The 12,530-nt window shown below is 42.4% G+C and overlaps 1 protein-coding gene across 1 annotated transcript in view; it reads left to right on the forward strand.

Annotated features, from left to right (window-relative positions):
- Positions 1–1,822: 1,822 nt before the first annotated feature.
- LOC306700576 (cGMP-inhibited 3',5'-cyclic phosphodiesterase 3A-like) overlaps positions 1,823–12,530 on the forward strand; it is a gene marked incomplete at both ends in the record, with an annotated part of 38,238 nt that continues 27,530 nt past the window's right edge. Inside the window, one exon of the mRNA XM_079165631.1 lies at positions 1,823–2,734. Coding sequence (XP_079021757.1) covers positions 1,823–2,734 — 912 coding nt within the window. The remainder of the gene's footprint in view (positions 2,735–12,530) is intronic.

Raw genomic sequence — 12,530 nt, forward strand, 5'->3', positions numbered from 1 at the left:
ATTTTGTGCCCTCATCTTTCCTATCTCAACCCCCCTGACATGCAAACCCAGAGCTTGAATGAGAGTGAACAGTTTGTTCTTGTTAAATATCCGCTGTCCGTTGTGATGGGATGACTCAAACTTGAGATTTATGCCCTGATTGCACTCGACTGATTGTACTGTATTACCATGTTGTGTAACACCGCTGTATTTAAAACACTGTTCCTATGTTTCATCATAACTCAAACTACTAATGGGGGAAACAAGAGACCTCATACTTTCTGGTGCACATATTGGCTACCCATAACAAAATCAATGTACTAGTGTTTTACACAGATGTTTTGACAGATGACTTCTACAGCAATTCGGACATAATGCAGTAGTTGTCATGTCATGTCAATTGTATTTATACAACCCGATTTCACAAATTTGCCTATAGGGGCTTTACAGTCTGTACTGAATACGACACCCTCGGCCCTTAGACCCTCGGTTCAGATAAGAAAACGCTCCACAAAATAAAACTTTCATGGGAAAAATAATGAAAGAAACCTCAGGAAGAGAAACAAATGAGGGATCCCCTTCCAGCACAATATGGCAATATGGTGTGTGACCAGAGTAGATCAACATGGTAAAATTACAGTTTGGACAATTGGGATGACAAAATAAACATGAAGAATATCGAACCCGGGAGGACTACAAGAACTTTCAGTCTTATATTGCCAAATGTTCTAGTTTTAGTTAAAATTCTAGCTGCAGCATTCTGAACCATTTGACGACTTGTAGTACTAGCTCATGGAGGTCATGACAACAAAAATGTTCCTACAACAGATTTAAATGATTTAGTTGTATTAATAATACTACACAAAGAGATGACAGACTTATGCGATTACATTGCATCATTTTAAATCCTCACATCAAATGTAGGGCAAACAGGTGAAAGCTGCTAACTTGTCCTCGGACCATTCTGCCACTCAGGAGGCAGAGGATGATGTGATTTAGGATTTTAATCCAGGACACAAAAATACATATATCATGGGTAGCAAAACGATATTGTTTTTTGGAGTACATCCATGAAAATGACCACTGGTTGCATACAGTCTAAAGGAATGTAAAATACGTAGCGTCCTGAAGACATACCGCTTTCTATGTAGGAAGTTTTGAGTATAACCTGAGCCTAATAAACTATATAGTCTAAAGTTACGTGGTGAGGTCTCTTGTCATATTCATACAGTAGAGCACCTCCAAAATGTATTACAGGATTATTATAGTTGATACACATTATGGGCAGCTCTCTTTCAGAACAGGCCTGGAAATCTTCATGTAAACATGGCAATCATCCACTGCGAACTGAGTCACATCAGCCTGCAGAATGAACAAAAACAAGGGGGAGAGCTGACTGAGGGATCACGGAGTGGCACACACACACATACATAAACACACACAAAATAAGGCTAGTGTCTAGTGGGAGGAGAGAGAGAGAGAGAGAGAGAGGGTGAGCGAGGAACTGTGTGAGGAGTGGAAGCAGTGGCCTGTGTGTGAAAAGCCAGGGGTTACTTCTTTGGTTCACTGGTTGTCTCCCAGAGGCGACCCAATACTAGACCAAATGTAATGGGGAAGTTCTGAACCACAACACTTAAAGAAAAGTTGCGAACCCAATAATTTGGCCGTTTTAAGTTTATTGAACTTTTGTTTTGGAGGCAGGACATCACTGACCACTGTTTTGCTGCCAGCGGCGCACACAACATTGAATTATGATGGGAATCATATGAGACGCGGACACAGAGACTAAATCTATTATCTTCCCGGACGGTCAGGGCAGCGTTCCGCTTGACTTGATATAGCGATGGCCTTGGAGGCGGACAGCGACAGAGGTTCATCAAGAAGTGCTCATGAAAAATATCCCCGGGCAGCGTTGGAGCGCAACGGCTACGTGAAGACATGTGTCACCCCGTTGCACCGGGACGCAGGGAGCCAGTCGTGGCTGAGACTCGCTGTGACATGGACTTGCAGAGGAGTCTCGTCTGCGGTCTGCGTCGCCTCCGTCTCCGTTATTCTCGCTCTGCTGCTCAGATTGGTCGACTGGGATGCAGGCAGCAGCGGCAGCAACGGAAATAGCAGCGGCTCCGGCTCTTACCTTCATTTCGCGGCGGGCTGCGCGGTGGAGCTGCTGTTGACTGTGTGCTACTGCATATCCCCCGTTTTTACACTTGTATGTGCCTTCTTCTGGGGCGGGCTGTATCTGATTCGTTGCAGGGTGCTCATCCGCACCGCGGTTTTTCTGTTAGCCGTGTGCCACTTGGGAGAAGCCGCGGCGCAGTTCCTCCTGCGCGGCGCCGAGGAGCAGCTGCTGTCCCACCCCGCAACCCTGGTAGTCCTTGGCTGCCTGGGCAGCGGGGCTCTGCTGGTCGTCCGGCTGCGTCAGGGAGTGTCCATCATCGTCTTCATTAGCGTCATCAGGGCAGTCTCTCTCGTCTCTCTGGGTAGACTCCGGGCCAGCTGGAGACCCTACCTGGCCTACCTGCTGGGACTGCTGGGGGTTTTGCTTGCGAGGTATGCTGACCGGCTCCTGCCGGCCCCAGGGACCAGCGGGACGGGGTGCTGTGGCTCTGTGACCGGGGCGAAGGAGGAGGACATCCCTGTCTTCAAAAGGAGACGGAGGTCCAGCTCCATATCGGCCTCGGAAATGATGGCTCACAGTCAGAGCAACAGCAAGTCCCACCGCAGGACTTCGCTGCCTTGCATTCCGCGGGACCAGGTAATACATGTCCAGCTTCGGACGTCTGAACCAGAGAATGACGGTTTTGTTATTGATTTGCGTATGACCTTTCAGCTGCTGCAAACCTGCAACGCTTTGTCTCTTTCGCTGATGGCATGTGCCACCTTTACGCGCGTTTCCTTCATGACAACGGGCAAGCCGGGATAACATATCGTAATAACACACTTTATTATTATGACACTAATGACTTGTGTGCTTCATAGACCCACATCTACACTTTCCAAGACCCATTATTAGCCTGGTGTTTTTGTGAGTTACGCCTGCTTACACTGCTGTTTATCTTTTCTCTGATACTGCTTTTAATTTGGTCACCGTTGTGCTGTGTTTGTGCTGCTGATAATCAAATGCATGGTGCACATAGCTTGCCAAGTCACTGTGTGCCTGTGAGAGCACATGTGTGTGTGTGTGTGTGCGCGCACATAGGTGTGAGGTCACATGTAAATATTTTGAAAGCCTCTGTTTATACTGGGTGCTGGCTAGTGGTGTGGTGCATGTGTTTGGAAACACATGACGGAGCCAAATTTGAATCAAGTGTGTCCTCACAAGAACCCCCTCTTGCAGTGGAAATAAAAAAAAAACAGAATAGTCACAGTTACATTGTATTGGCTACTTTGATGTATTAGTTCAAATGAAACCTACGGATCCCTGTAGGTGATCCTGGAGGTACCTGTACATTTTTTTGTGAGAATGCAGCAATGAGGGAAGATGTTGTCGCCCATTACAACAATTCTGTTGGATGCGACCAAAAAGCCATGAATGAGGTTGATGTGCTCTGCCCTGAATACTTTTTCGATGCGCTTACTTGGAGCTCGAAGCACATTCTGCTCACATCCAAAAATAGCACTGATTTCAGCTTCTGAACATACAAACTGTGTTGGTTTAGCTTTCATTGAAAAACTTTGTATTTTTGGCATGTAAGTGAGCCACTGTTTAGGATAATTTGATGAATCAGCAACATCTAGCTTGTGTTCTGATTTTAAAATGTTCTGCAGACTGTGATTGACTCCTGATTGTGGACTGGTACACTGGTACATATATATATATACGTACACTCAGGTTCTTTGTCTGTTGAATCTACGATGTTTAGCTTAACCTGAGCCTCTACCAACTATCCTTGGATTACCTACTTTGCAATTCACTTTTTAGTGCCACAGCAATTGACAGAAAGTTGAATGTTCACAAAAAAATGGGACCCAATATAAATCACTTTTCAGATGTGGCATTAAACTTACATTCACATCAAATAGTGTAGTCATTGAAGAACAGTAAGACATATAACATTGCTGAAAGTGAGTTTGTAAAAAAAGCTGTCATGATAGAGGGAAACGTAAGGCTGTAAATGCATTACTTAAGCAGACAAAAGAAGGCCAACAACAATTATCTTTTAGGCCCGTTATGGTCCATGATTTCTGTGTTTTCTAGCTCTCATTGAAGCATTTTTCCACAACGGACCAAAGCATCTTATATGTAGGCATGTCACTCGCTCACTCGATCACATTTGCGTATCATGAAAACATATCAAATCATATTTTTATATAATATTATTTACGGCAGGTGTTGACCTCCCCGCTGAAACAAGTGACGCTTCCACTGATCATCCTTTTACACCCATGAATGCCTCCTCCACTGAAGGTTACTCTCCTGCAGTCTTTGCCCCTGAATGTGCTCTTGCCCTCTAGTGACAAAATGAGATAAACACCAAGAGATTTGTGGGGAATGAACAAGGAGTTGGCAATGTTTTTGCCACATGGGAAATAGAGACAGTGATCCATACACATGCATGTGCAGTGGGGAATTGAGAGAGATAATTCTAAGTGGGTGAGCATTGGTCATACTCACCCATGTATGCCTTAGCTGTACAGAAGCAGCATAATCCTAACCGATGACACTGGTCTTTTCCCGCTCTTGGCAGCGTTGCGCTGATCTCATTTGCAGATTTTGAGACTAGAGGAGGAAAGAAAGTGTGACTGTGGGAAAAAAAAGCTTAATAGCAGTAATTAAATGGTTCTTTAGCCCTCTTTTATGGTTTCTGATGTAGCGAACAGGGTAAATGTTCAGAGGTATAGATGATTGGTTACTTGGTTTGCTACGTGTTAGCCTTAGCATTTTATAGCTACTTTTACAGCTTCCATGCCATTTTCAAATCAGATTTTTGTAGTGTTGTCTTAAAAAATGTTTTCTCTCATGCTTTTATTAATCAAAATATACACTGATAAAAAAAAAAGTTTAGCAATGGTCATAGATTTAGATTTTTATGAAAAAGCCTGACATACTTATTGGACCTTTGTCTTAGCTTGTACTAGTCTGTATGTGTAGTCTGTGTAGGTGATGGTGAGTCATCAATGGCCCTGCTACAGCAGATCACATACACCTTTCAGAGTGCCCTGATCCAGAATCATACATACTGTCCCATCACATGTATTTCATTCTCTCATTTAGCTAGCGCTGATCTCACATCAGCTGTCCGGCTTTGGATGCTTGGTTGTTCATTGCTAATTGGTATCCAGGGAACGCTGAGATAGTGGACTATTAGAACAGCTCCATTACCCGTTGCTATCATGTCTGGAACAGGAGTGATGACAAATTGAACTTTTAAACTTCAAATACCTCAAAGTTGACCAGATGCTGAGGACAGTGTGTCCTCCAGTAGCCTGTCCTCACTGTGTAATCTGTGGGACCAGTGAGAGGAACATGGAGATTGATGTGAGGCACAAAGAGAGAAACACAAACAAATGGATTGCACCTTGGGTTTCAAAGAAGTAAAAGAAATTTCCAAAATGGTGCCATTTTCTAATTTATTGATTCATTGTACTTCATTTTTGTCTCAAGTGTAGTTGAACATATAAATACGTTTACAGTTTATATAATACAGAAAATACCTAAAAATAATTGCCAATATCCAAAAACAGAGGAGGATTCCAGTTTCTGGCCTATTGACAAATGGGAATTAAATGTCATCTTGTCCTTTTAGCTCTATTATGGTCTTTTACTTTCCTAGAGATTTTACTTTCTTCACCATTTAGTCGCTAACGTTTGCCCGTCTGCTGCTGTTTGGTATTGGGAAATCAATACACAGCTTGTTGTCAGAGCTTGTGTGTTAAAAAATAATTGTCTGCTGCAGCTGTGAACATTTAACTTGAGTGACCAAATGTAAAGAAAAGTCACCGTTGACCTCAAAATTTTATAAGATGGAATTAAAATGTGCACCATGTACATGACTTTTTGCTAAATGGTGAATGAGTGAACAAGGGAGTGATTTCGAACACAGCCCTAGTCTGCATATCAAACCACCCCATATGGGACCGTGACCCAATTGTAAGAAAGTAGGAAATACCTCTATAATGATTTAATAATATATATTACATCTTGTGATTCCTCCTATTACTACAGCATGTTGTCAAACTGAAATGATTGTTCCTTTGCATGAACACACTGCATAAACTTTTTGTGTTTGTGGACCTCAAATGTTGCCATTCGCTTTGCCATTCGTTACAGAACAGACAGCTAACAAACTAGTCAAATCAGTTACATTTGCTTTTTCTAAACCTCTCATTTCCTTCTTTCACAAAGTCTCTCTCTGACACAAACACACACAGTTTGTAGGTACAGTTTATCTGTACTGTAGATAATGAAGCTCTCCAGAGTGCAGTTGTACCTGAGAGAAGCGGGGGTTTTCATCAAGCGTTGGTTGTGCAGTATTTATGAAGCAGGCTGGTGCCAAGCCAGAGGCAAGACAGGCACTCTGCTGAACTAGTAGCTGGAATATAGCGTCCGCTATGTTGCTGTACTTCTGTGTTTTTTTAGTTGAGAAGGATTTATTTTTTTGGTGTTGGATTGCTATGCAGAGCAAACTATAGTATATAAATGTAATGAGAGGTGTCTACACTATCAATATGATGCCAAGTGTGAGTCTTAATATTTTAGGTTTTTGACATGAATATTACTCCACTGTGATCTGTCAGGGCTGGCTCCAGACAGAGGCCTCGCGTTTTGGGCGAAGTTGTTTGTCTTTTAGCCAGGGTCTCAATGGAATGGGGATTTTGTGGTGGGGGGGGGGGGGGGGGGGAGGCCTCTGATAGTGGTTTTTGGGTCACCTGCAATTGAAAGGCGCTCGCTGTGTACAAGATAACGATAACTATAAATAGAATGTCTAAAAAAAGCAGCAATGTTTTCCAAGTGTTTTCTTTTTTTTTCTTGCGGTTTCTTTTCCTCTCTGTTGCACAGTCACAACAGTTTATTACAGAAATGTTAACATTCAGTACCTTGTTTCATCCAAGGCCATGAAAGGTGACAACGTTTCTCTATGGTTAAGTTGCACTACGAATGGAAACATGTTAAAGTACAATGCCTTAGTAGAGTGAAACAAATGAATTCATTTCTAAAACTGTTCATTTACATTTGGAGGTCGGACCTTGAATAAGGTCACGTTGCATAACATATTCATCATCTCATCATCATATACACTGTGTGAGAGAAGAGAAGGGGGGGGGGAGATTTTAAAGTAGAGACATGTGCTCAGAGATCTATTTGAGGGAAGGCCCATATTCTCTCATTGACGCAAATACATTTCCAGGGAGACACGCAACCTGTTCTGGTTGCCGGAGCTATCTGACTTTGTGTAACATTGAGGCTTATTACACCTTTTAATGAGATAATGGAGAATATTTTTTTATGTCAACGAATACATAACACATGAATGTTTAAACAACCCATTTCACCAGAGAGATTATTTGTATTGGACTTTTATTTTCATGAGATTGGGTACAAGTGTGAATGCATATACAAACAACACAAGACATTACCCATCTTTCACATTAAGTATACAGTACACACCCCTCTATAGATGGCTCTTTTGAAAAATGATGATACTTTCATCCAAAATACATGCAGATTAGTTATAGATAAAACTCCTGATATTCATTTCTTAGTAAAAAAGACAAGTGCAAGTGCATAATCCGATAAAATACCAAGTGTCTACTCTTGATTGTTTGTTGCTGGAATAAGGGAATGAAAGAGTAGTGTTAAGCAGAGAAAATGGGGGGAAAGAAGTGGAGAATTTAGGCATGGTTAAGGAAAAACATGGTTTGAATGCAGTAGCCAAGTCTGTGTTGCCGGAGATGTAGCTGTGGCCTTCTTCAATGGATCATTTCATTCAAAAGAAACAGAGAAAAACTGGAAAGCTAGACAGAGGGACAGCCACTGAAGACAGTGAACAGAGATGGAAAGATGGGTTAAAAAAAAAAGAAGTGATTGAAGGAAAAGAACACACTGGCATTAGCACAGGCTGCATCCAGCCCCAAGCAGCGGTCAAATAGTCAAGTGTGTGTGTGTGTGTGTGTGTGTGTGTGTGTGTGTGTGTGTGTGTGTGTGTGTGTGAGTGTATGAGAGAGAGAGGAGAAGGAGGGGGGGTGGACAAACTAGCTTGAGGGGACCTAATGAGCTACTGCGTGAGAGAGGAGCAGGGAGGGAGGGAGAGGAGGGTAAAGAGAGAGTGTTGAAAGATTTGCTGAGGAGGGTGAGGGAAGGGGGGGGAGTGAGAGGAGGTTTGCTGCCAAGCGCAGCAGAAGTGTTGATGGTAAAAGGACAACTATCTGGTCCCTGTGACCAACCTCTCTCCTGCCGTTTCTCCGAGCTCGAGCACAGACTCACAGACAACACTGTGGAGGCAAGTTTGCGTTGATCGCATGTGGTTTTGTGCAACAGATATTGCATGTGTGAGTTTGTGTGTTTTGTCTCCACATGATGTGCATATGGCTCTATGCCACATGCTCCCACAGTGAGAGGAGAGGGCCGGGGAAAGAGAGCAAGAAAAAAATGCATGTGTGAATGTGTGTGAAAGAGAGAGTGGCCTCCACTGCTTGCTTCTGAAAGGCAGCAGCAAATGATTTTAACCTGGCCTGGCCACTACTGTATACACTTGCTCTAAGACACACACACACACACACACACCTACAAACACACACATACAGTGGCTTCCCTGCTGGCTGTCGAGATGAGGTTTGGTGGCCCTTGGACAAGGATGGCCTTGTTACTTGACTCAATGGTGTGTTTTAGCTCCAAAATATGCTTAGTGAGAGGTGAGAGAGAGGAGGGAGGGAGGGAGGGGGGGGGGGGGGGGGGGAATCTAGATCTGTCCATACGTCCGTCAGCATGTCTGTCTACGTTTCTACGACAGCTATGCCTTTGCATAGCAGACTTAAGGCTGACCCGCCCTAAATTATTTTTCAAATCTTAACAGATGTTGAAGATGTGACCCCACATATGATTTAATGATGATGACATGTAATGATAGTTTGTTTCTAAAGTGTTTGGACAGCAGCCTGTGCATTTTTGCGTCCTCCATTAGTTGACACCGACTGACCTACCTGGGAGATGCCCAATAGTACTACAGTGTTGCAGTGTTACTGACTGAGCTACCTAGCTTAAAGAATCATACTGGTTTTATTTTATCTTTTTATAAGTATCAGCAAATCCCATGAAAACCAACACAGAATGTATCCTGTTAACAAGCAGCTTCAGGCTATAGGCCTCAGTGCCATTTGCTTCCAAAACCTATTAAAAACACATTAAAGAGCCATGCAGTTGCACTGGATGACTTGTTTTTGATACATACTGATAATATAATTTAATCTCAGCTCATCTGTGTTACATGTATTTCCTCTTGTTAGCAGGATAAATTCATTGTATGTGTTTTGGTATTTTCATTGGATTTGTTGAAAATAATAAAAAGATAAAACAATGCCAGCCTAAAAGCAATTCTAGCTGATCTTGGAGGAGAGGGCATTACTTATTCAGTAATCTCGCACAGTGACACAATTTCGGAGGCCATTTGTAAGAATCCTCATTTAAATGTAGAACCAATTAAAAATTCTGCCTTTGGCCTTTATTATCCTGCGTTGTATGACGACAATTTCTCCAAACCTCTGTTTCTTTACAACACTTAAGCACTCCCATCTAATTGAAAAACAACATTATTTAAGTCTCAGTTTCAGTAAACTTCAGGCCACAAGTGAGTTCAACCTGTGACAAAGTCAAAAAACCAGGATGACAAGAAAAAACATCTGAAGCCTGAATGGACTTGTGTTTTACAGCCCTGGCACCAAGTGTAAAACTGGGGAAATAACGAGGGGTAAATGAGGTTACATGCACAGACAGTATATAAGAAGTCAGCGTTGTCATCGTGACGTCACCCATAGGTTTGTTGACTGCCGTTTTGAAGCTTCAAGATTGGCGTTTTGGCAGTCGCCATCTTGGAATGCGGCTGTAAACTCATGTTTACAATGTTTACTGAGGTAACATGACTCGAGCTGTCATTATTCACACTGAATCAAATGACTCGTGAAGGTATTGTTCGTATAGTAACACACTCACAGATAATTATGCAGTTCCCCTCATTTCTGCAGGACTAATGAAAATATTGTTCCCAAATCTTCTTTGCCAGGTGCTCTCATGTGATCAATGATGAGACTGTGTTTAAAACTCCCTATTCAAGAGATTATGCCACATTTTAAGATGAGTTAATTTCTTTGCAATCAGCACTCAAAGAGATAAGTTACCCTATTGTGTCTTGTGTTAGTTCCAAATCGAAAATGTATGTAATTCTCCAATTGGCCAAAGTATATTTTTTACGTACTGCACTTCAAGCGCCTTCTGTTGGCAAATTAAAGCAAAACCTCTTTCCTTTACTACATCCTATTTGGTGTGTATTCTGCACAGCACAAAGACACAAAAACTGTACACACACACACACACACACACACTGAGACTGGCCTTCGTGAAGCTCCCAGATGTGCTGTGTCCTCGTAAAGCAGGACCTCTATTCAAATTGAGTTGAAGTGTCATTGTGGGTTAGATCACGGACCCAGTCAAGCGATGTCTCTGTCTCTTGTTCATACACACACCCACACACACACACACACACACACACACACACGCACGCACGCACACAGCATTCTGTCAGCTGTCAGCCTCATATGTATGTTTGTCACAAATGTTACAATACAATCAATCAGCAGCTCGGTTTCCTCAGCTCGCCTCCATAATACACAGCTTCCATGGAAAATCACGCATTCCCTCGACCTCGCACGCACCTGCAATATAGAGAAGGCCCCCAAATGCAATTTTTTTTTGGGATGTATACAAATCACTGCTGCTTTCATCACAGCATTTCAGCTTGGCACTATATCTATGCATCGTTGAGCACTGCTCAAATACAGGTGTGTGTGTGTATGTATGTGTGTGTGTGTGTGTGAGTGTGCGTGCGCGCTTCCTAGTGGTTTATGCTAGGTCAACAGTCTGCTGACAGTGTGTTTGCCTTGGACGCCTGTAGCCTGCCTGTAGATTACCCAATCAGATAATCAAGGGTATAATTGCATCACATGCATCTGGGAGTGTTTTTCCCTTCCATTATCCCTCATAATGCATGCATATACGTCACACACACACACACACACACACACACACACACACACACACACACACACACACACACACACACACACACACACACACACACACACACGCGCGCGCGCACTGCAGACACAAATTGGTGACGTACATACAGCATTTAATTGCCAGAGGTTGTCTGTGTTGTGAGACGATAAGTCTATTCGTCGTCATCTGGACAGACAGATGCGAGAGCTGCATCTTTACGTGCTGCACTCTGTTTCGACAGGAGAGTGTCACTAAGAGAGACTCTGGCATACCTGCTCCTTTGAAACTGGGCCCGAAGTTATTATAATGATGGGGAAGTGGACCGTGAAATGATGGATAACAGAATACAATGTTACTTTGCCTCTGATGTTTAAAATAACTCGCAAGGGATATTTCAGTATATGAAATGGCCCTCTTTTCTATCAGGTGATGCGACGGACTCATTTAGTTACGTTGTACCAATGAACAAGGTTTTTACATTTCAACATTTGGTCCGTCACTGCAATGAGTCCATTGAGTATCAGACCTTTTCTTGTGCATTAGGTTGCTACAAAACCCCAAATGTACCTTACTCTGAGATGCAACTGTTTTTGAAAACATGACATCTGAAATTCTGAGCAAAGCTAAGCAGCTATTAGATAAGCCTACATCAGAAGTCCCTACGGTCTAAATTGGGATGCATCTGATCTCCTGTCTTAAAATTAAAAGGAATTGTTTTTCAGTTTTTAAGTCGACATGATGAAAAACTCTGATGAAACATTAATGAGGAGTCATCTTAAATTAGAAATGTGCATTTCCCAAGTCTGTAAATTAATTTCACTTCCCAAGTAGACCTTTTGTCAGGATAATTGTACACATTTTAATATATCCAGGCCTTTCTTTTCACTGTCATATAGAGTTCAATGTGCAATACTATTATTCATTCATGAAGTGTTTTTAATTTGGTTGCAAATCCATCATTCATTCATGATATCTGAGCCCCCTCCCCCTTGATAGACAATACACAAACCTCCCCTGACCTCACCTCAAAATGAGGTCGGGGGAGGTTTGTGTATTTGTGTTTTGAGTTGTTATATTTGAGTATGAACTTGCTTTAAGCAGTGAAGGGTATTGAAGTTATGCATAAAATATAGTTAAATATAAAAGTACTTTGGTGCATTAATTCATAGTCTTGAGCTGCAGAGCATAGTCAAAGGGGAAAGGCTTTAGCAACTCATGATGAAATAGAAAGCTGAGAAGACATGAAAATGACTGGACTGCAGGATTCATTTGGGTAATATTGTCCCTCAGGGCATTTTGCCTCAGGCCATAGGCATCTGTAGTAAAAAAAAAAGAAAGAAGC

The sequence above is a fragment of the Pholis gunnellus genome, assembly GCF_910591455.1.
Source record: "Pholis gunnellus genome assembly, chromosome: 9".
Lineage (NCBI taxonomy): Eukaryota > Metazoa > Chordata > Actinopteri > Perciformes > Pholidae > Pholis > Pholis gunnellus.